Source organism: Plecotus auritus, assembly GCF_963455305.1.
Source record: "Plecotus auritus genome assembly, chromosome: 8".
Taxonomy (NCBI): Eukaryota; Metazoa; Chordata; class Mammalia; order Chiroptera; family Vespertilionidae; genus Plecotus; species Plecotus auritus.
This window is the reverse complement of record NC_137782.1, coordinates 25,834,470-25,858,849: the sequence shown is the minus strand read 5'-3', so window position 1 is coordinate 25,858,849 and position 24,380 is coordinate 25,834,470. Positions and strand designations below refer to the sequence as shown.

The 24,380-nt window shown below is 40.3% G+C and overlaps 1 protein-coding gene across 2 annotated transcripts; it reads left to right on the top strand.

Moving 5' to 3' along the window:
* Positions 1-24,088, top strand: SERINC3 (serine incorporator 3). 2 transcript variants are annotated; one of them, XM_080685265.1, is made up of 11 exons: positions 1-185; positions 3,477-3,638; positions 4,203-4,396; positions 6,850-6,929; positions 8,138-8,275; positions 11,004-11,173; positions 12,859-12,949; positions 14,670-14,850; positions 18,584-18,811; positions 19,401-19,569; positions 22,715-24,088. In XM_080685265.1, exons 1-10 carry the CDS (start codon positions 147-149, stop codon positions 19,537-19,539), a joined length of 1,422 nt encoding a protein of 473 aa, XP_080541391.1. In that variant the 5' UTR covers positions 1-146; the 3' UTR covers positions 19,540-19,569; positions 22,715-24,088. The 2 variants fall into 2 exon arrangements, with proteins under 2 accessions (XP_080541391.1, XP_080541390.1); XM_080685264.1 differs by lacking the exon at positions 22,715-24,088 and having other exon boundaries at positions 19,401-20,339.
* Positions 24,089-24,380: the final 292 nt, after the last annotated feature.

The following is a 24,380-nucleotide window of genomic DNA, read 5'->3' as shown; positions in this document are numbered from 1 at the left end:
GAGGGCGGTGGGCGGGGCCACGCAATGACGCTAGCCGTGCGTTTCCGGCTTGAGAAACCTTCGTGTTTTTGAGGAGACATCTCAACTGGCAGTAACAACGCGCGCGAGAAGCCTCCAGATCCGCCACTTCCATCACCGGCGTCACCATGGGAGCTGTGCTGGGCGTCTGCTCCCTGGCCAGCTGGGTGAGTTCCTGGTCTAGTGTCTCTGTCTGACCTGTGGTTTGGACGAGGGGGGGCGATAGTGAGCCCCAAGATCAGACCCGAACGGGCCTCGGCTGCAGACGCTCGGGAATTGGAGGGACCGGCCCTGAGCTGCAGAGAGTATCCAAGGGTCCAGGCCAAAATCCGCGATCAGGATCAGACGGTTCAATTTCCGCGTTTGATGAACGTGGGAGGCCAGGCCGCCATTGTTTACAATTTCTGTTGCCCCGCCCCCATGAGCCTTCCGGCCTCTGGGTTCACCAGCTGCTGGAATAGGACCAAGGAATGAGTTCCCAAAGCAGGAGCTCTCTGGTTCATTTCGAAGCACCTTCTTAAGGTGGCGCCATTTAATTTGCGTGGTTTGAATAATATTTTTATCCTGTAGCACGGGATTTGCCAAAGCTACAGAATATGTGGCAGAGCTGTGAGTTTAACCGAGGCCTGTGCAGTTCTGGTGCAAGGGGAAGAAGGCCTTGTAGATTATTATTCAAAATTGGAAGCCATCGTCTGAACTTTGGGACCTTGTATAAGTCCCGTAAGACGAGGATAATAACTCTAGCATCCATCGCCTGGAAAGCTGTTGGGGGATACAGTTGAATCATTTTGTAGATTGTAAACTCCATATTTTAAAAAGGAAATTTTAGGATCTATAGAATAGAATATGCGGAGTTCCCTCGTATACTCACTTCAGAGGACTCTCTGAGCTCATTCCACTACTATTGCTTAGGCACCCCCCTCCCCCCATAGGTTAAGGTGGACCTATGAACCGGGAGATCACGGTTTGATACCGGGTTATGGGTTCGATCCCCAGTATGGTCAGGCAGGAGGCAGTGATGATTCTCTCTCATCATTGATGTTTCTTTCTCTCACTCCCAATCCCCTTCCTCTCTGAAATCAATAAAAAATATTTTTAAAAAGATTGTGGATCTTAAATAAAAAGGGTAGGTTCCTTGAGAGCAGTGGCTTTCCATTTTTTTAAAAATTTTGACCCAAAGTAAATAAATTTTACACAGTTGAGTTAATACATCCATTTAGACACAAGTTTCATGAAATCTTACCTTTACCATCTGCTGTACAATTTTTCTACCACATTAAAAAATTTCTGGTCAGTTGATTTTTACAATCCACTAAACTCACTATTTACAAAATAGGGGAGTAAAAACTTTTCTTCCATCCTTGGTTGGTAGTTAGGGACCTGTGACAAAAAGACAGATTAGCAAGAGAAAGAAAGAGTTTATCTATGCGCAAAACCCACATTCACACACAGTTGCTCAGTGATGAACCACTCAAAGGGGTGGTTAGAATATAGAGCTTATATTCCTAACTTAATGGGGAAAAAGGAGGTAGGAGAACAGGGCTTCTATGGGAAGAACAAATAACTTGTCTTATTTCTTAGGAAAGACAAATGGGTTGTTTTTTTTGTGTGATTTTTAAAAAAAAATATATTTCTATTGATTTCAGAGAGGAAGGGAAGGGAGAGGGAGAGATAGAAGACAAGAGAGAATCATTGATGGGCTGCCTCCTGCATGCCCATTACAGGAGATCAAGCCCGCAACCCGGCATGTGCCCTGACGGGGAATCGAACCATGACCTCCTGGTTCATACTCAACCACTGAGCCACACCAGCCCAGCCAAATGTGTTTAGGAGAACAAATAGGAGATAAGAAAGTTTGTGATAATAACTTGTTTGTGTAGATGCAGAAGTCTTTTAATCTTCTTCATGGTCATAAAACTTTTGGAGAGAGAAGTTACGGCAACCTCACATCTTTGTGTTTAGTCAGATGAGGAAAGCTCTGAGAGAAGGCTTTTCTTTTCTACATCTATTTTGAATCTAAAATGTTTTCATCTTAAAATAATCTTTATACTAACTCTGGGTTCTGAATGGGTTGCTACAGTAACGAAACAGGAGCTATTGCATTTAATCCAGATGAGAGATGTTAGTGGCTTAGACCAACATGATAGCTAAGGATGCTATGAAAGTGGTCAGATTCTGGGTATATTCGGAGGGTAGAGCTGATATGCTGACACACTGGATGAGGGTTTTGGGAAAAGAAGGCATCAAAGATGACTTCAAGGTTTTTGGAGTGAGCAACTGGAAGAATAGCTGTCATTTAGAAATAGGGAAGTGATAAAACATAGTAGGACAGGTTTGTTCCACAGATTAAGTATCTTTACACACTAGGTACTTGATTCATTTCTATGGCTGAATAATATTCCATTGTGTGGCTATAACACATTTTACTTATCCATTCATCAATTGATAGACATTAGGGTTGTTTCTGCCATTTGGCAGTTGTGAATAGTGCTGCTTTGAACATTCATGTACAAGTTTTTGTTTGCATGCCTGTTTCAGTTCCTTTGGGTTTATATTTAGGAGTGGATTTACTGGGTCTTATGGTAATTCTATGTTTAATTTTTTGAGGAATCTCCAGGTTACTATTTATTTATGTATTTATTTATTTTTATTGATTTGAGAGAGGAAGGGAGGGAGAGAGAGGGGAAAAAAATCAATGTGAGAGAGAAACATCGATCAGTTGCCTCCCATATGCAACTTGACTGGGAATCGAACCCACTAACTTTTGGTGTTCTGGAGGACACTCCAACCCTGGCCACACGGGCCAGGGCTCCGGGTTACTCTTGAATGGAGCATAATGGCTCTTGCTATCATCTATAATAATAAAAGCGTAATACGCTAATTAGACTGGATGTCCTTCCAGACAAAGCTGGGGCTGCGAGGGAAGCCCGGGTCCCCAGTGCCAGAGGGAAGCCGGTGCCAGCAGCCGGGGAAGGAAGGCCGACTCTTGCACGAATTTTGTGCATCAGGCCTCTAGTTATTTATAAGGGTTTCCATGTAATGTTGCTTGTAATATCAAATTTGGTAACGAGGGTTCTTGGTAAATAGCAAGTGCAGTTAGGTTTATATTTTTCTCATTAAGACATGTTTTTAGAGATAATATACCTGTGTGAATATAAATAAAATTTCTTGGGCTCTTAATATGTTTTAGGTACTGTGTTGAGTGCTTATTTAATACAGTAATGTCTGAGGGAGGAATTTTCTGTTAGAGCCTATGTTGCAGATGGAGAAAAAGGTTTGCTGAGATAAAGTGACAGAAATAATAGTGACTCCAGAGCCCATGCTTTTAACCACTTCCTCCCAGTTGTAATTTTCTGTTAAAACTGTCAAAATCTGGCTTGCTTCGTTTTCTATTCTGCGATACCTATGTCATGAAGGAGTCCACTGAAAGACCTCAGATGGCCATCTGCTTATTACAGGTTCCATGCCTTTGTGGTGGTGCATCATGTTTGCTATGCGGTTGCTGTCCCAACAGTAAGAATTCCACTGTGACTCGCCTCATTTATGCTTCTATTCTCATCCTGGGCACTGTTGTATCCTGCATCATGCAAACAGAAGGGGTAAAAAATCAGCTGAAGAAGGTTAGTAGAAGTAACAGAACCCTTAATGTATTATTTTTACATTCTGCAAAATTTTAGTTGACATTCATATTCTTACTTATTTCTTCACTTATGAACGTCAGTCAAATTCATTGTAATTTGGGATATAGTTAAGATACAGAATATGAAGGGATTAGTCCTTTCCCAGAAATAAAGGAAGTCTAAGTGAACATCTTCAGGTTCTAGTTTAACAACTGAGAGAGAAAACAGATATGAAAAGGGTGGCCCTAAAACTTAAACATTTAAACTGATCTAGGCCTTTGAAAGGAGTGAGTTGTAGCATGAAAATTCATGGGATGATGGGAGATAACCTCATCAGTAGAAAAGCGCAAAGAAGAGAGCATTCACTTTTATTTCCCAAATGCAAGTTGTTTATACTCTCTGGTGACAAGATTGTAAATGATTGGAAGACATAGAGAATAATCCCACAGGATAGTCTTGCAGTTGTTGAAGTAGTCAGTTTTGTAAATCCAGGCTTTCCTATGTTGGGGTAGAATCTCTGTTTAAATGTGGGTGTTCCCATAACATTGACATTATTTTTTCCAGATTCCTGGATTCTGTGAAGGGGGATTTAAAATCAAGGTGGTTGATATAAAGGCTGATAGAGATTGTGATGTGCAGGTCGGTTTTAAAGCTGCATATCGGATCAGCTTTGCCTTGGCCATCTTTTTCTTTGCCTTTTATCTACTCATGTTAAAAGTAAAAACGAGCAAAGATCCCAGAGCAGCAATACACAATGGGTATGTAAGATTTATTTATTATTAAGTTGTTATATTATAGTGTGGACCTTCACATTCAGCTGTTAATGTTGCCATTCTGATGGGAGCAGTGGAGTATGTAAATCAGTGGCCCAGATATATGTCTGACCTATTGTACATGTGAAATTGTTTCAGTGTCATTTTCAATTGGAGACCTGTAGCATTGGAGGAGGTAGAGGGGATGAGGAGAGTCTTACCTTTTTTTGTTTTGTTTTTAAGCTACTATAATAAAAGTAAAATTTAAACATCAAGAACAAAGCTCTAATATTAAAACAATTGCAAACAATGCCAATACAAAAACCAAACTACATAAATGTTCTCATTTTAAAACTTGAATGTCAAGAGCAAAACTCTGGCTATTAAAATAACAAAACAATGCCAATGCAACACAGCAATAAGAGAAAACAAAACTACAGACATGTTAACATTTTTAGCTACTAAATGAAAGAAAGTTTCTTTTGCTGCTGGTGGACTCAGAGTCCTCGGACTTGGCTGCGCAAGACTTTGCAGAAGACTGGCAGCTAACAGATGCTAGCATAAGCAGGAACATGGTTGAAGAAGTAGCTTCAACTTCTGGATTTTCCACTTATAAGCTGGGCTTCAGTCGTTAACTTCTTCAGATGACCCCATGTTGGCACCTCAGTCCCTTACGTAGCTTTCAGTTTTCTTCTACTTCCGCTTTGCTCTCATCGGGGCAGCTCTCAGTTCTTTTGAGTGAAGGGACAAGGAGCTTGTCTGGGTCCATTGTGGTGACGCACGTAACGCTCTGGCACCCAAATTGGCTGAACTGCTCCTTCTTACTTCTTTAAATCTGTGGCACGTGCAGTTCTTGGAGCGATCCCCTCGCCTGACTTTTACTTTTGTGAGTACCCCTGTACTCAGTCCCTGTTCCGGGGCGCCAAATGTAGGTGTTTCTCTCTTTCCGCGTCCAGCGCGGCTAGAGAGCGGGTCCAGTTCCTGAGTAGGGGCGGCTGGGGATTGAGAAATAAAAGAAAGAGACAAGACACAGAGATAGAAGGAAAAAGCTGGGACCGGATGGGACCACCTTCCTCTTCTGATAGACAGGGACAGGGACCTCTTTTTTTTTTTTTTTTAATATGTTTTTATTGATTTCAGAGATGGGAAGGGAGAGAGGGAGAGATAGAAACATCAATGATGAGAATCATTGATCGGCTGCCTTTCTGCAGGCCCCTTACTGAGGACTAAGCCTGCAAGCCCAGCATGTGCCCTGACCAGGAATTGAACTGTGACCTCCTGGTTCATGGGTCAGTGTTCAACCATTGAGCCACACCAGCTGGCTTTTTTTTTTTTTTAAATCTTTATTGTTGAAGTATTCCACGTGTCCCCCTTTCCCTCCCATTGATTGACTCCTTCTATTCTATCCCACCTCTGTCCCCCGCCCCAGGCCTTTTGTTTCAAGTTTCTAGATTTTATTGAACACCTGTGAAATAGTTCAAGCACTGTGCTAGGTACCACATCAATAAAGGTATTTATTTTTCCTTTCTATTGTTAAAAGATAAAATGTGCATGTTATATTTAAACTAGAGGCCCAGTGCATGAAATTCGTGCACTGGTAGGGGCCCTAGTGGCTGCTGGCCAGGTACTCCCTCCCTTGCCCCGGCCACCTGCCCACTGGTCGAACTCCCGGAAGAACTCTGGTCGAGGGGACAGTTTGCATACTACACTTTTATTATATAGGATTGTATTCAGAAAGATAAACGTGGATATATTTGGGCTACTGAGTTACTTACTCTGTTTCTTTCTTTCCTGGTCTCCAGTTCCCCTAATTCTCATTTGAAGAGTAAAGGGAGTTTTGTAAACTTTATACATAAATTATCTCCTTTTTATAGATGCAATAACCAAATTTGAGAGAGGTTATATAAATTGCTTGAGATCTCAGCCAATGAGGGTCGGAGCTGAGATTGAAACTCAGGTCTGTCCAGCTCCAGAGTCTGATTCCTTTCACTCTGCCATACAAGGAGTCTTTAAAGATCATGAACTAAAAGCCAGGTTTGGTCTTGGCTTTGCCAGTGATGAACTGTGTAATTGTGAGCAAGGCCCTTATATCCTATGTTGTAAATGAAGGATTGGGAAATAACTTTTCCCCACACTTAATAGTTAATTGCCCTATATTTAGCTAACATTGTTTGTCTAGAATTCTTCAGAATTCTAGAAAAAGTCCTATCTTTAAGTGCTAAAAGTAGGGAAACTTTAAGGATACATGTTCCTCTTAATGTGAATGATCTGTTCCCTGTGCTGTTTATTCTTAAATTTTGTGAAGTATTGAATGAAGTAGCCTCATATCAAATGAATATCTAAGTCAAGTCATATTGGAAACGCTACTAAGGCTTTATTTTTGCATTTTAGAAATTCATTTTCTCATTATTAGGGTGAAAACTAGCATTTCATAAATGCCTTTTTAAATATTTTAATAGGTTTTGGTTCTTCAAAATTGCTGCCATTGTTGGTATCATGGTTGGATCTTTCTACATTCCTGGGGGTTATTTCACCACAGGTATGGCTCACTATTAAGGGGGTTAATTATAAAATATACAGACTCTACATGATTAAGTTAAAACTATGTTTTCAGTATTGATTTTGTAGAACTGACAAAGGAGATGGTGTCCTATTATATGACTTCGTACTAATATTAAGATATTAAGGCATTCACGTCACTTCTCAGCTATTCTGGAACCATATGTTAATTGTTTGTCAATATTTTTATTTATTTATTTATTTTTATTGTTTGAAGTATTACAAATAGTAGTACATATGTCTCCTTTTTTTTTTCCCATTGACCTCCCCCCCAGCCTCCCCTACCACCCTGTACATGCCTTTACCTGCCCCCCCCCCCCCCCGCAGTGTCTTGTATCCATTGGTTATGCTTATATGCATGCGTACAAGTCCTTCGGTTGATCTCTTACAGCACCCCCCCCACCCCAACCTCCCCTTCCTTCCCGCTGTAGTTTGACAGTCTGTTCAATGCTTCTTTGCCTCTGTATCTATATTTTCCCATTTCTTTCCTTTAAAAAATCTTGCCTCTTCAGACTAGAAATAAACATATAATAACAAAAAATGTTTGAGTCCCAATTTCAATGTCCAACAGTTCTGAGTCCCTGTTTCAAAGTCAAACAGTTCCTTATGTGTACATGTCAGCAATGATATCTGGATGGTGGGCACGTGGTGGCAATGCAGGTCTGACCCTCTCTGGTTTGGTCCTAGGCAACCTGCTGCGACACACAGCTGCTGACTGCTAGCATGGCAAGGCGTGTTTGTCAATATTTTAACAGTCTATCTTCTTACTTGACGATACTCAGTTCATCAGAGAGCTTGTCAACATAAGGACTTATAACTCATGTGCTCTACCACCCCTGTCTTAGCCTCCTTCCTTACTATGGCATTGAGTGACATGTGGATTTCCACTATGATTTTTTTCCTCCCTGTAAAGTAAAGGAAAAAGCTTATAGTAGCATTTGGAATGTTAGATCCTAGGCTCCCCTTGGCACAAGTTAAAACAAGTTTTAAAAGGTCTGAAACTCACTGAACACTTCTCAGACAATGCCTTTGATTTTGGAATTGGAGTAATCTTGCTCTGTAGTGTTGGAGACAGAATATGTTTTTACCTCCTCTCTCTTACTTGAATTGAAATCTTCTTAGAATGTTAGCAACGTTGTGAAATGTTACTTGTATGGTAAAGAATAACTTTGTTCTTTTGATTTGTAGTCTGGTTTGTTATTGGCATGTTTGGGGCCTTTATCTTCATTCTTATCCAGCTGGTGCTGTTGGTAGACATGGCTCACTCTGTGAATGAATCATGGGTAAATCGAATGGAAGAAGGAAACCCAAGGTGCTGGTATGCTGGTAAGTATCTAAACTCAACTATGGGAGCCACACTGCATTATGCTACATTAAACAGGGCATACAAGAAAAATCTCCATTGGTTTAAATGTACAAACTTTCAGGGTCGAGCTGACTTTAAAAACTATACTTTTCCGTTGAGTTAATTCTGAATTATATGCATTACTGGAAGGGAATAGCACAGATAATATAAATAATTGGATTCCCCCAATTCATTTATTTTGAGATTTGTAATGTAACTACATGCATTTATATAAATTGTATTTAGTGACATAGTTCTGGGTTGTATTTCCTTGTTTCCCTGGACAAGGGGACTCAGATGCATTCTACATGTGGGACATCTGCCAACATAGGCAGAAGAAAGTGAACAGTACTTACTGCTTTGTTCAGAGTATGACCCCACACCCCTTGTAAAACTCTTTTGGTGGAAAAGGGTACTTAAAATTTTTAGGTTGGGAACACAATTTATAGCCTGTAAGAATGGGGAGGGACTTTGGAGCCCTTTACTTATTAGGAGCAATGACCCAGCTGTATTTTAGTTTTAAAAATAATGGTTGAGATTCCTTGCCTTGACTCCACCTCAAACCCCCCCGCCCCAATTATAAAATAATAGATGTTCTGAGTCAAGAACTTAAAAATCAAAAATCACAAAAGAAAAAAATTCCCCCATAATCTAATTCCCCAGTAATTATTATTCACTGTTAACATATTAGTCTACATGTGTATCTTCTATGTATACTATGTTTGTGTCTTATTTGTTTTTTAAATGTATATATTCAAATAGTTTATAGTTTGATCATTTTTAAAACTTATAAATAGCTTGTGAATAAGTTTGTCTACTGTACAGCAATAAATACCTAATAACATATTTCTGAGTACATTTCTGATTATTTCCTTAGAATAAATTCCCAGAAGTAGAAGAGTGGAAGGATATGGATATTTTTAATATTTTTAGCACATGTTATCAAATTGTCCAGTTTACTTTTCATCTTACATATTTAGGATGCTTCTTTTTAAATTAAAAAAGAAAAAAATAGTACCATTTTTACCATAAAAATAAATGGTAGAATTTTATAAAGAATAAAACGTGCAACTCTACCAACTTGCAACAACCCACTCTCCTCTCCAGATGTAACCACTGGAAGGGAATAGCACAGATAATATAAATAGCACCAACTGGATAAGAATGAATCCAGTTATGTTTAAACGTAAATAGGTTTATACTATATATTGTTCCATGACTTGCTCTTTTTTTTTTTTTTTAAATTTTGGTAACCTTTAATACAGTTAGTTTCTTTATTTTTTAAATATATTTCTTTATTGATTTCAGAGAGGAAGGAAGAGGGAGAGAGAGATAGAAACATCAATGATGAGAGAGAATCATTGATGAGCTGCCTCCTGCACGCCCCCCATTGGGGACTGAGCCCGCAACCCGGGCATGTGCCCTTGGCCGGAATAGAACCTGGGACCCTTTAGTCCACAGCCCGACACTCTAGCCACTGAACCAAACCGGCTAGGGCTGCTCTTTTCACTTACTGTACAATGAATATTCTTTCCTATCAGTAAACATAGGTATGTCTTACTCATTTAACAGTTGCATGGTATTCCAGTCCATACAATTCCTGATGTTCCACGGCACGGTGTACCATAATTCATTTAACCATTGCCCTGTTATTGGTCACTTAAACTGTTTGTAATGTCTGTTTATTGCAGAAAAAGATTTTTTAAATTGTCTATCTTTATGGGTTGGAAATCCTGAAACTTCTCCTTCTTCCTGACTAATAAAATTTATTTCATTTTTTTTTAACGTATTTACTTCTGTTTTGTCTATTTCATTTTGGATCACTCCAACTATAGGAAAATTTAATAATGAATTGTAGATTTGCCCTACTTTGGAGAAACTAAAAGTAGAGAAATATTTTATGTTCAGATAGAAAAGCATTAAGAACTCTGCTAGTAACCTAATGTACATCATCATTTTATAGTAACACTAGAGGCCCGGTGCACGAAATTCATGTACTCAGGGAGGGGGTGTTCCTCAGCTCAGCCTGTGCCCTCTGATAGTCCAGGAGCCCTGTGACCGATTGCCCCAAAGATGAAGGCCCCACCCACCCAGCTGAGGGTCCTTGATGGATCACCCCACAGAGGGGGAGGCCCCGCCTACCCACCGCAGCCCACCAGTCAGTGGCCTGGGCCTCTCTCTTTGGGGCGATGGTCCTGCCGATGTGGTCATGTTGTGATAGGAAACAGGTTTATGTAGCCAGCAGCTACAGAGGAAAAACTGCTACAAAAGATATCTGTTTGTTCTGTTTAGTGCTAACACCATCCCTGGCACTCAACTTGCTGTGAACTGGGACATTTTGAAGGCTAAGAGATCTTTTAGGTTCCTAAGAAAAGCTTATAGTGAACAATATTTTGTATTTAGTTAGGATTTACTCTGGTTAGAATGATCAGATGTCTGGTTTTTCAACCCATGAACTTAAGTTAGGTAATCCAGGAAGTGAATTCAGTTGTTTGGTGGATTTTGTAATTTTACATTGAGCCTACTCGAACACAATCTGAAACTTCAACCTTGGGGCTTCTGTCATTTAACTGTAAATTAGTAACCATCATAAAAGTGAAATAATGTCTTTATTTTTATATGGAGAAGAAAATTGGTCTTCAATATAAAAGTTTGTTAGGATTGTGGGTATTCATATTGGTTTTCTTTTTTTTTTTTTTTTTTCTTCAGTTTTACTGTCTGTCACAAGCATCCTGTATACCTCTTCAATCATCTTTGTCACTTGGCTCTATATATACTACACCAAACCAGATGGCTGCACAGAGAACAAGTTCTTTATCAGTATTAATCTGATCCTTTGTGTTGTGGTTTCTATTATATCCATCCATCCAAAAATTCAGGTATGGTGGTTTTCTGCTTCTTCCTCCTGTGAGATTTTTAACTAATGCTAAACTTGAAACCTAGGTAACCTATATGAATTTATGTCCAAGTTAAACATTTTTCCATATTATTATAAAGTCTTCATAATTACAACTTAGTAACTATAAAGTGTGCCATTAAGTTGCCTATAGTATAATTAAATGAATAATTTTCTTATCATTTAAGAAAACCTAAGCAACTTGAGAATTTATAATTTTCATAAGATTGTTTACAACTTGAGAATGATTCTTATGAATCATTAGCCAAGATATTTTAGGGGAATTAAACTAGAACAAAGAATTGATTTTTAATAATTAAAAACAAAACTCAAGCTCCTAAGTTTTATCACTTAAGTACCATTCTTTTAAAAATTAATGGAGTTTTATATATGAAACATTTGTGCACTGGGCTGGGGGGTGGGGTGGACGGGGAGGCGGGGAGAGGAGGAGTCTCTCACCTCAGCCTGCGCCCTTGGATCCTTCAGGGGTTCTTAGTGCTGCCAGGGAGTCAGGAGAGGCTCCCGCCACCGTCACTGTGCTCACCAGCTGTGAGCCCTGCTTCTGGATGAGCAGCACTCCCCACCCCCCACCCCCAAGCGCCCTGACCACCAGAGGGGCAGCTCCTGCATTGAGCGTCTGCCCCCTTGTGGTCAGTGCTTGTCATAGCAACTGGTTGTTCCACCATTCAGTTGATTTGCATATTAGCCTTTTGTTATATAGGATGTGAAAAGAACATCTAGACATCACCCCTCCTTTTAAAAATGAGGAAAGTGAAGTTCCAGAGAGATGATGGGTCATCCAGCTAGTTAATGGCAAAGCAGAGTTAAGATTCCTCTACACTAAGAGAATAATAAATCAAAGCCTTTGTGTGATAAACAGGAATTTCTAGGATTATGAAATGCCTTGAGAACCAAGAATATAGTAGGTTCTTGGGTTACGTTGGAGATCCATTCCTATGGCGTGACATAATGCGATTTTCACTGTAAGTCGGAACCCACCTACATAAGCACCTACGTCACTCACATGGAGCACATACACGGCAGAAATGAAGTGAAACAGTAAAAAAAAATTATTTATTTATTTTTTAAAATATAGCTTTATTGATTTCAGAGAGGAAGGGAGAGGGAGAGATAGAAACATCAATGATGAGAATCATCGATCGGCTGCCTCCTGCACGCCCCCAACTGGGGATCAAGCCCACAACCAGAGCATGTGCCCTTGACCAGAATCAAACCCGGGACCCTTCAGTCCCCAGGCCAACGCTCTATCCACTGAGCCAAACCAGCCAGGGCAGTAAAAAAAATTTAAAAGAAAGATAACAATTCCTGACCTTTACTTGTGGTAAATAAATAATAAAAAACAGAAAGCACATATGTACATATGTCGAAATGACGGAACTTTTTTTTTTTTTATAAATAAATGGGAGATGGCGACATAACTACGAAACAATGTACGTTGAATCCGACGTAACCCGAGGACTGCCTGTATATGCTTCCTCTTCCTGGGTTCTTTTTCAAGCTAGCTCAATCTGAAAGGTTACTTGTCATCTTTCAACATCAGAAGGTTCTTAGTGAATAACAATTCAGTGGATCCCAGAGAAGTACACCAGGTTTTAGAACGTCGGCCCTTACAATCCCTGAGGCATTGTTTTCTTTTTGATTCCATAGGAACACCACCCTCGTTCTGGCCTCCTGCAGTCCTCCATCATCACACTCTACACCGTCTACCTTACATGGTCAGCCCTGACCAATGAGCCTGGTAAGAGAATGGCAATAGCACATTCATTTGATGAAAGTAGGAAATTATTCCTTTAGTAGAGTAAAAACTAAAGCTAGAGCAGATTCAAACCAATGAACAAACAGAAAACTTAAACTTCACTGGAAAGTATAATGTCACTGCAGATACTTGCCTTTCAAGTTTTTTTTTTTTTCTTTTTTTAAAATATATTTTATTGATATTTTACAGAGAGGAAGGGAGAGGGATAGAGAGCTAGAAACATCGATGAGAGAGAAACATCGATCAGCTGCCTCCTGCACACTTCCCACTGGGGATGTGCCCGCAACCAAGGTACATGCCCTTGACCGGAATCGAATCCGGGACCCTTCAGTCCGCAGGCCGACGCTCTATCCACTGAGCCAAACCGGTTTCGGCTTGTCTTTCAAGTTTTATTCTCCATGTCTTTTCATAGCTACTCATAGCTGACAGTCTAAGGAACTGCAATCCTTTATGTTAGTCTTGGCCATTGATTTTCAACCTTTATTTTTTGCCAATCTGACAAAAAAAGTAGATATAATTTTAATTGATTCACACCGATGACTATAATGTTGGCTGTTGTCATTTTTTTGACATTCTAAGGGAAAAAAGGTCAGTGCCCTGACTAAATAGTCAGATTTTGCATGTTTTAAAAATTCTTGTGGTACACCAGTTGAAAATTGCTGTTCTAGGCTTTTCCCTGGACTAAGTCAAACTAGTTGAGAGCTAGAAAAGACAACATTGTCTTGGCTCTTTGTAGAATTGTTTTAATTGTGTTTTACTTTGGTATTACGGACTCTAAAGGAAACAGCTGTAGGAAATCTCCTTTTGTAGTTATTATAGGGTTGTTTCTCTTTTCTTTAATATTTTTAAATTGATTTCAGAGAGAAAGGGAGAGGGAAAGAGAGATAGAAACATCCATGATGAGGAGAGCATCATTGATCGGCTGCCTCCTGCATGTCCCCAACTGGAGATCGAGCCTGCAACCCGGGCATGTGCCCTGACTGGGAATCGAACTGTGACCTCCTGGTTCATAGGTCGGTGCTTAACCATTGAGCCATACCAGTTGGGCAGTTATAGGGTTGTTTCTCAATAGAGTATTCTGTGGGTTCCTTTGAAAGGAAAACAATTATTGCAGAACCTCTAATGATGACTCCACTTTTTTAAAAAATATATTTTTATTGATTTCAGAGAGGAAGGGGGAAGGAGAGAGAGAGAAACATCAATGATGAGAGATAATCATTGATCGGCAGCCTCCTACACACCCCACACTGGGGATCAAGCCCACAACCCAAGCATGTGCCCTGAGCAGGAATGGAACCATGACCTCCTGGTTCATAGGTCGATGCTCAACCACTGAGCCACACAAGCCAGGCTCAACTTACTTTTATTATATTCTTATGTCAGTATGTGACAACAAAATTAGGGATAAACTCCTTATGCTCAGAGCCTTTGCATAATTGTAGAACCAAGATTTATTAAACTTCAAAACCACTAAAATCAAGATTGATATTTGTGAAATTTGACAAATTATTGTTTCTTTTTTTCCCAAAACTAAGTCACTGATTGCAACACAGATATGTTACTGACTGCTAACTTTCAAGTTCTTTTAAATAGAGCATTCCCATGTTTTATGTCATGACTGCATTTGTAGCCAAACCTTTCAAATCCTTTATAGGACAGGATGGGTTATAACTAAAGATAATAAAATATTTCCCATTTTCAGATCAATCCTGCAACCCAGGCCTATGGAGCATCATTACACACCTGACTGCACCAACCTTGGCTCCTGCAAATTCAACTGCTCTGGTCCCTACCTCTGCTCCACCAACGCAGAGTGGGCATCTTGTGGAGACTGGGAATTTTATTGGGCTGTTAACCTTAGTTTTCTGCCTTGTGTATTCTAGGTAAGTTTAAAAATACTTAGAACAAGATTCTCATGAAGGTTAATATGGGTGAAGCAGCTTTTTTGCTTTCAAAAAGTAGTATGAGGAATATTTTAAAATCAGCCTAACTCTTCTTTATTAAAAGTCCTCTACTTGCCTCGGCTACCCATTTCTTAAAGCTCATTAAATCCTCTCATCAAATAATTCTTCCCAACCTTACAAAGAGATACCTTCTCATTTGTTTAGGAGGAGGAAGTCTATCCCTGACCCTAGATCAGCTAGAGCAGTGGTTCTGAAGATAGGTTGGCTCATCTTTAAAAACTTCACATGCCCAAACCCAGGATCAAACCCACAACCTAGCTATGTGCCTTGACTGGGAATTGAAACTGCAACCTTTATTATGGTGTACAGGATGATGCTCCAACCAACTGAGTCACCTGGCTGGGGTATATACACAATTTTATTTATATCACTTGATATATAATTTTTAAAAATAAATTAGGGCCCTGACCAGTGTGGCTCTGTTGGTTGGGTGTCATCCAGTGTACTGAAAGGTTGCTGGTTTAATTCCTGGTCAGGGCACATGCCCCAGTTGCAGGCTTGATCCCCAGTTGTGGGGGTATGGGAGGCAGCTGATTGATGTATCACCCTCACATCAACGTTTGTCTCTCTCCCTCTCCCTTCTCTCTCTAAAAATCAATAAAAATCTTTAAAAATACATAAATAAAGTAAATAAATTAGGAACATGCTGTATAAATACACTTTCTATTCTAAAATATGAACTTGTCATTATAACCTGGACAGCTTTTTATAACATTATGTGTAGACTAAAGGCTCGTTGCATGAAGATTTGTGCAATAGGCCTTCCTTCCCCTGGCTTCTGGCACTGGTTTTCCTCCCGCATCTGGGACCCAGGCCTTCGCTCTGGCCGCCGCCTTCTGCCTTCGCTCCGGCCAGAGTCTGCCACCTTTGCTGCTGACTCTGGCCAGAGTCTGCCGTCTTCGTCTTCTCTGCCGTCTTTGTCTTCACTGCAGACTCCGGCTGGAGTTTTCCATCTTCACTGCAGACACTGGCCGGAGTCTGCCGTCTTCGTCTCCGCTGCGGCCGGAGTGCTGCTCCTGTAGGTCCCTTCGCCCCCCACCCTCCCTCTCATAGCAGGCGTCCTTCCCTGCCTGACCGCTCCGTGCCTGGAGCAGTTGGGTGGTGGGGCCGCCACCATCTTTGTCCTTCTAATTTGCATATTCCCTCCTGATTGGCTGGTAGGCATTGCAGAGGTATGGTCAATTTGCATCTTTTTCTTTTATTAGTGTAGATTTACCTGTGTTTTTTTTTTTTTTTTTTTAATGATTGCTTAAAGTAGGGATTGGCAAACTGCAGCCCTAGGCTGTCTGCCTATTTTTGTTAGTAGTTTTTATGAAACACAGTTATACTCATTTGTTTTCATATTTTTGTTTGTTTTGCTTTTGGCCTTTTTTTTTTTTTTTTTTTAAGATATAATTCACATACCGCAAAATTCACCCTTTAAAAACATACAGTTCTGTTGGTTGTTTTTTTTTAAATATATTTTATTGATATTTTACAGAGAGGAAGGGAGAGGGATAGAGAGCTAGAAACATCGATGAGAGAGAAACATCAATCAGCTGCCTCCTGCACACCCCCCACTGGGGATGTGCCCGCAACCAAGGCACATGCCCTTGACCGGAATCGAACCCAGGACCCCTCAGTCCTCAGGCTGACGCTCTATCCACTGAACCAAACCGGTTTCGGCTCGGTTGGTTTTTAGTATATTCACAGAGTTGTGCAACCATCACCACAGTCAACTTTAACATTTTATTTGCCTAGAAAGAAAACCCATGCTCATTAGCAGTCACTCCCCATTCCCCCTACCCTCCTGCCCTGGCAGACAGTGATCTCTTTTCTGTTTCTAGATTTGCTTTTCACATGTTTCATATGCGTGGAATCATACACTATATGGTCTTATTACTGGCTTCTTTCACTTAGTATAATGTTTTCAAGGTTCATCCATGTTGTAGTATATGTCAGTCTTTAATTCCTTTCTGTTGCTGGAAATAATAATTCATTGTGTGATAATACCACATTTCATTTATCCATTCATCAGTTGATGGACAATTGGATATTTTAAACCGGCTTATTTGTCTTTTTATTGTTTTTGTATATGGTTTGCGGTATGGGGTCCAACTTCACTCTGTTGTATGTGAATATCCAGTTGTCCCAGACCATTTGTTGAAAAGACTATTCTTTCCCCATTGACTTGTCCTGGCATCCTTGTCAAAAATCAGTTGACCATAAATGTAATGGTTTATTTTTTGACTCATAATTCTACTTCATTGATATGTATGTCCCTCCTTATGCCAATATCACTTTTTTGATTACTACTACTTTGTAGCAAATTTTAAAATTGGGAAGTGTGAATCATCCAAATTTGTTCTTTTTCAAGATTATTTTGGCTATCCTGAGTCCCTTGCATTTCCATGTAAATTTTAGGTTCAGCCTGTCAATTTCTGCCGAAAAATAAAAAAGGTAATTGGGATTTTGAAAGGGATTGAGTTGAATCTGTACATGAACTTGGAGAGTATTATCTCAACAATATTAAGGCTTCTAGTCCATGAACATGGGATGTCTCATTTAGGTCTTTAATTTCTTTCAGTGGTTTATAGTTATTACTGTACAAGTCTTAAATTTTTTTTGTTAAATTTTTTCTTAAGTATTTTATTTTTTTTTATGACATTGTAAATGAGATTTTTTTCTTAATTTATCTTTGAGGTTGTTCATTGCTAATATATAGAAATGGAATTAATTTTTATATATTAATTTTGTATCCTGCAAGATTGTTTATTGATTCTAAGAGTGTGTATTCCTTAGTACTTTCCATATACAAGGTCATATAATCTGCCAATAGAGATCATTTTATATCTTTCTTTCCAATCTGGGTGCCTATTATCTTTTTCTTGCCTAATTGCTCTGGTTTGAATGAGAGTATAGTATTTGTCTTGTTCCTGATCTTAGAAAAGCTTTTAGTCTTTCATTATTATGATTTTAGCACTGGGTTTTTCATAAACGCCCTTTATTATTTTGAGAAAATTTTCTCTGTTCCTAGTTGGAGTGTTGTTGTCATATTGAAAAGGATTTTGCCAAATGTATTATTTTATGTCTGTGGAGGTGATCATGTAGTTTTTGTCCTATATTTATATGTATTTTGTTATTGAGTCATTTAACAAACTTTAGTGAGCATCTATTATGTGCCAGAAAGCATAGATGACTAAGGTCATTGTTGTTAAGGAGTTCAGTGAATAGCAAGAAAGACAAGAATGGTAAGTGCTGTGGCAGAGGGAAGCATAAAGAGCTGTGGGAATTTAATCCAGCCTGGTGATTTCCAGGGGACATGGCACATACCCAGAGAACTGAAGGACAAGTAAGCTAGCTGGGGGAAGGTTGGAGGGCGGTACATTCTAAGAATAGAAGAGGTATGTGTGAAGTCATGGAAGTAGACCTTGAGAGCATAGTATGTTTGGGGAAACTCCTAAGCAGTTAAACCATCAAGTAGTAACTGAAGAGAGTACTGTCTGTCTTGTGATGGCAGGCAACAGTTCAGAACTTCAAGCAGGCCTTTCAGAAGCCCGTCAGGCCTCAAAGTAGGAGCAGTTCAGAAATAACCTTCATGCATATAAGCCAATGGCAGCAGTTCATCTTCATGGCCCATTTCTGATTTGTTTTCCTTGGGATCACTTTCTAGCTTCCGCACTTCTACCAATAGCCAGGTAAGTAAGCTGACCCTGTCAGGAAGTGAAAGTGTGATCCTCCGTGAAACATCTACCAATGGTGCCGGCGATGAAGAAGAGGGACAGCCTCGGCGGGCTATGGACAACGAGAAAGAGGGAGTTCAGTATAGCTACGCTATGTTCCACTTGATGCTCTGCCTGGCTTCCTTGTACATCATGATGACCGTGACTGGCTGGTACAGGTAGGAGGCTCAGACAACACAGATGGAAGATCACTTAGCCTCCTTGGGCCGACTGTAAAATCTCCATCCGTTTTCCTGACTTTAGAATCCCCTTCTCTTACCTATATAACAAATTGTATTCAGTGCCGACTCTTTTCTGAAATACTTCTGACTGTTTCTCCTCTTGGATTTAAAATCCAGTTGGGATTCTTACAGTGCAGATTATGGGGAGCTCAATCTTTGTTCTCTAATTTTTCTCTGTGTCTCAAGAGGGTCATGTAGAGTATTCTGATCAGAGTAATGATTGGTACGGAAGGAGAGTTTCATGGAGACCATTTCAGTCTAGACTTTTACCAGATGTTCCCGAAGAACGTTGCCCCAAGATTAGAGTAGTCAGGGCTCTTCATGCTGGCAAGAAGATACAAGCCATTTGAGAGGTAGGGTTCCCTGCTCATAAAAACTAAAGGTAGCGGTTTCCTCAGATCCCCTCTCGAACCTCACTAAGGATTAGTGTCAGCCAAGTTTCCCTGGGGAATTTCCTGGCTTTGGCTGGGGGGCTGCTCGATGCTAGTGTCAGGCTCCTTTTTCTGACTTCCTTCTGTTTTCTTAGCCCTGATGCAGAGTTCCAGAATGTTACCAGCAAGTGGCCAGCTGTGTGGGTCAAGATCAGCTCCAGCTGGGTCTGCCTCCTCCTTTACGCCTGGACCCTTGTGGCTCCAGTTGTCCTCACCAATCGAGACTTCAGCTGAACCTCTGAGTGCCCGGGACACCACATAAAGGTTCCCTTTGCGGAAAGCCCTTTTACTTTTGCTTCAACTAAAATATTAAGTGAATGCTTTGCGAAGTTGACTATATCCAAGTGTATATCCCAAGGCAAGATCGAATTATGATTGATACAGGATCTGAATTTTTTATTTACATTACATTGTTTATTTTTAAGGATATATAGTGCAAAGGGAATTTTTTGCCTTGTAAAGTGAACTACAGCTGTGCTGTGAAGAGAGTTCTTTATTAAGACCTGTAGGTTCCTACAACTTTGTTTTAAAATAGAAAATAGAAAAATATTGGATATTTGAGGCCATTGTTAATATATTTCTATTGCAATATCCTTAAAAAGCAGGAAAAAAAAGTAATAATGTACTTCTATGACAGTTTTCCTCTGTGAAAGTCTTTACTTGTTGATACAAGCATTCTGTTCAGTCCATAAACTCTTAAGAGGAATAGCATCATAGTAATTGGGCGAAGGAGTATGTGTGGGCTCCTTCCCCAGAAGAGGGGTTGCTGATAGGGCTGCTGCTTCTGCATCTTGAGACTTCATTTTTTTTATACTACAGCATTGACACTGCTCGATTCAAGTATGTGGCTTTGCCAGAACACTAATTTCAATAAATGCTTTGTAGGTTTGGTTAAAAATGAGGACTCACTTAGGAAAAAACTGCAACTTTAGTCTATGTAATTATTTTGTTATGAGTATGTAAAAGTAAAATGCATGTGAATCTACTATATTTGCACTATAAGGTATTTGATTAAAATAGACTTACGCTTTTAAGGCCTTTTAACCGTTTTTATGAATTAGCAGCCATTCTATATTTTTTAGACTTATATAGACAGTCAAATTTATCAGCAGAATGCATCTAATCCTTCTAAAACTTAAGGGCTGGTGAGTAAAGTCTTGAACTCATTCAAAAAGTGTACCAATAAATACCTTCTTTGGGTAAGACGCTTGGGTAGGTGAGAGGCAGGGGCAGGGACTGGCGGGAACCCTCCAGGAGAGAGAGCAGGCAAGGAGGTAGAGGTCTGTTCTTTTAAGGAAGATTTACTGTCTGTTCTTTACGAGCCCATCAGGTTCTGGGATACAGCTTTAAGAATGACAGACACTGGCTCTACCATCTTGACTCACAGTTTCCAAGAGGGTGAAAATGAGCTGACAACTGGTACAATGTGGTGTGATTAGTCCTGTGACTTAGGAATTGCAAAGGTGCCCAGGTGGGGGTGTCATGGTAGGCTTCCTGGAAAAAGGGATGTCTAAGCCAGGAATTGTTAGGAGTTAGCTAAGAGATGGGAAGTGGGACGACAGTGCTAGAAAGTAGACAAGTCTGCATGTTAAAGGCAGGGAGATTTTTAAATACTTGTTTAGTAAAGCTGGACTGGGGAGAAATGGGCAGGGTCTAGGTTAGGAAGGGCTTTATAAATCACACTAAAGAGTTTGGACCTTACGTTGAGGGCAGTGGGGAGCATATTCATAGTGGCATGAATAAATTGTGTCTTCATTCACTGTATATATAGAGAATGGGAGAGAAGACCAGGGTAGTCCATGTAAGATTTGAAACAGAGAAGTAAACATGAGGATGGAGAGAAATTGACAGCTCAGAGCTGCTTAGTAATTAAAATTTAAAAATTGGCAGGTGATTAGATATGGGGGAGAAGTAGATTCCTGAGTGATTCTGGTTTAATCTCCTGGGTCAATGGTGGTTCGATATGTATGGTGAGGGGCAGGAAGAGGGACAAGGTGTGTTAGAAGGATGGAGGTGGGGTCCCTTAGGAATGGCTAAGAGCATATGCTTGGAAGTCTGACTGGGTTTGCATCAGTTTTGCCATTTCCTATTGTCAAACAGCTAATATTTATTGAGGATATACTAAGCTTTATGACCCTGGGTGATAACTACCTGTCTGAGCCTCATTGTTTTCTTTGTTTGAACAAATGATAGTACCTAGTACATAAGACTGTTTAGAGAGTAAAGCTACTTTGTCAAGTGCTTAACCCATCTTAAGCACTCTGGTAGTAGCTGGTAATCTGAATATGGGCTAAAAAGCGACTGGACAATATTCAAAGTCATAGATTTTCAGCCAAAATCTAGTGCAGGCTAGAATGAGGTATTCTTACGGAATTAAACATAGGGAACATAAAGGTTACAATCTCGGTTGGGGTGCAGGTGTGGGAGGTAGGGAAGCAGGGCTTGATAATAAAGAATTGTTGGAACTACCATCTTTTAAACCAGTGGTTAATGTTGGGGTACAGAGATAAGGTTGTAAAGGATTTGGGGGGGATAGGACAGGTTTAGCCCTTTTCCAGTGTAAAGCAGATACCCCACTTTCCTTAACAGCAGGGCCACCCAGATTAAACCCATTAAAGGTCCTAAACTTCAGAAACATGGTACACCCCCTTCCCCACCTTAAATAATAATTCAAAATAAAAGCAATACTAAACTATAAAATAGGTTTCATAAAGTCCAATAAAGTTTTTAAATTTTTTCTTATCATGATAGAAACTTTGATATTTAATTTAAAATAACTAATTTTCTTTAAAAATGAGGGGGCAGTGTCCCTGCTGTGCATGGTTTTAAGTTGAAAACACAGTAGTTTAGCCAAGATTGAAGTGATTACCCACATGAGTGCTGAATCAAACAAGCATAGGTATCAGCATCTTGACTAAGCCCAGGGTCAGACTGTAAAGCAGAGGGGTATTCTGAATCGTCAGACCTCATGGTGTCATCTCACTCCAGATGAGTCGCCCAGGTTTCATTACCATTCACAGTCCTGTCTCCCAGGACTACTGATCAGGCCCTGGCTTTGAGGTCCGCAGTATGCTGTGGGGATTCATCAAAGGCAACATCTGGAAGACCTAGTTACACCTGGGAGAAAGCTCGTAGGCCCATGCTGGCTATTTACTTTCTAGGTGATTGTTACAAGGTGCTCATTTAGTTGGGAAATAAAACTTTCTCTTGCCAACCAAAGATACTGCCAAAGAATGACCATGGACCTGGTTGTCAGTGCTTTTGATGTTCTGGACCCAATCCTAACTCAGGCTTCATTTAAACCAGGACAGCTTTTTTGTCCAAGTCCTTGCTTGACTGTATTTTTCTTTTTACACATTAAGCTAAAATGAGTATTCAATAATATGAGTCATGCATTTGATCTTTGCAGATTGATGGCAGATACCAGGCTTATGCTTACTAACGGGAGCAGCACTTCATCTCTTTACTCCTTTGTGTTGGTCTGTTGTTTCCATCGTGTTACCTGCTCAGTGATGTTCTAAGTCCTGCTGGGTGACTCACCACGCCATGCCTGTAACCTCGGGTGAAGAACAGTCATGACTACCACATAAATACCTACATGTATCAAGCAATGAACAGACACTGTCCACACCCCTGCAAGGGGGTGGTGATTCTCTATTTTCCAGGTCAAACCAAGGCTTAGAGAGCTTGGTGATCTGCCCTCAGTTACACAGAAACAAACCCCAGGCTGACTTGGTTCTTTCTTCAGTTAGGCCCCATTCTCCCTTGGCCTACTAGGATGCAGGGGACAATGTAAACTAGAGACTGCTTGGACCTATAGAGGAGTCAGCTGGCTCTCTAAGCTTACCCATCACTAATAAAGGAAACTTAGCAATCCCCTGAAGGCAGTAGCTAGTATCTTACTAGTCACTGTATCCCTAATGGCTGGCACCTTGTCAGGTAAGAGGGTGAACATTTAGTTAAAAACATTTTTTTCCCAGCAAACTGGCACCTTAAATGATTTTATTACTCACCAGCTATAAATGCAATAATGTGAAACATTTGCTGCCATTTATTATAGGAATGTCAAACCAGTACTATGTAAAGAGTGGGCAGTAGGGAAACTAAGGTATTTTAGAAAAGAAGAAAATGCTGACTCATAACATAGACAGTAACTCCAGTGGCTTATAAAGTGCGTCATAACTACCTTGTAACACTGCTATAAGGTGAGAAGGATTGGAGCCATTAGCTCCATTTTTCCAGATGGAAACAGACTGAGCTTAAGCCCCACAGGTTCCTCTGGGAAGGCTGACCTGAAGAGCTAGGTTGCAATGTGAGTACTTACCTGTCGAGTCATCAGAAGCCAACAGTAAATGTATGGACATCCTGCATGAGAGTGTTTCTCAACTGAGTCATCACCAACACACAAGACCCACCATGGGGACCCAGGTTTGTCTCTGGGGCAGAGTGCGTGCTCCTCTATAGAAACAAATGGGACAGGTAGAGAAACAGCTAAGCATGCAGAGGCCCATTGATCAAGCCATACCCGCTACCCTCCCAAGGAGTCTAGGTTTACTTATAGGTGCTTCTAGAATAATATGTTCCTTTACAACTTGGGTGTCAGAAGTTAAGAAACTCTGTATTTTCTAAGAAGCCAAAATAAATAAATAAATAAATAAAGCCGATTTTTAGACATGCTTCCTCACTCTAAAAGTTCCTCCCTTTTGTGTTCCGTCCGTGGACTGACAATAAGAATTAAAGAGAAGTGCACAGCCTAGTGGCTGACTGCCTGGCTTTGAATCCCAGTTCTACTGGATTAGCTGTGTGTCCTTGGGCAAAATGCTCAACTTTTGTGTCTCATCCCACTGGGGCAATAATCCCGCTTCACTAAGGGGCCTGACAATTAAATGAGATTATCTGTGTGAAGGACACCATCATGCTCAGCCCACTTGAGCTCTCAGGAACTGTTGCTATCACTAGAAGGATTCAGGGCTGGTCCAGAAAATGTATCTGGGCCTTGAGAACCAAAAAATGCACACTGTCTGCACCACTGCATCAGCTCCGTCCTCCTTTCTACACACTGGCGTCTTCTAATC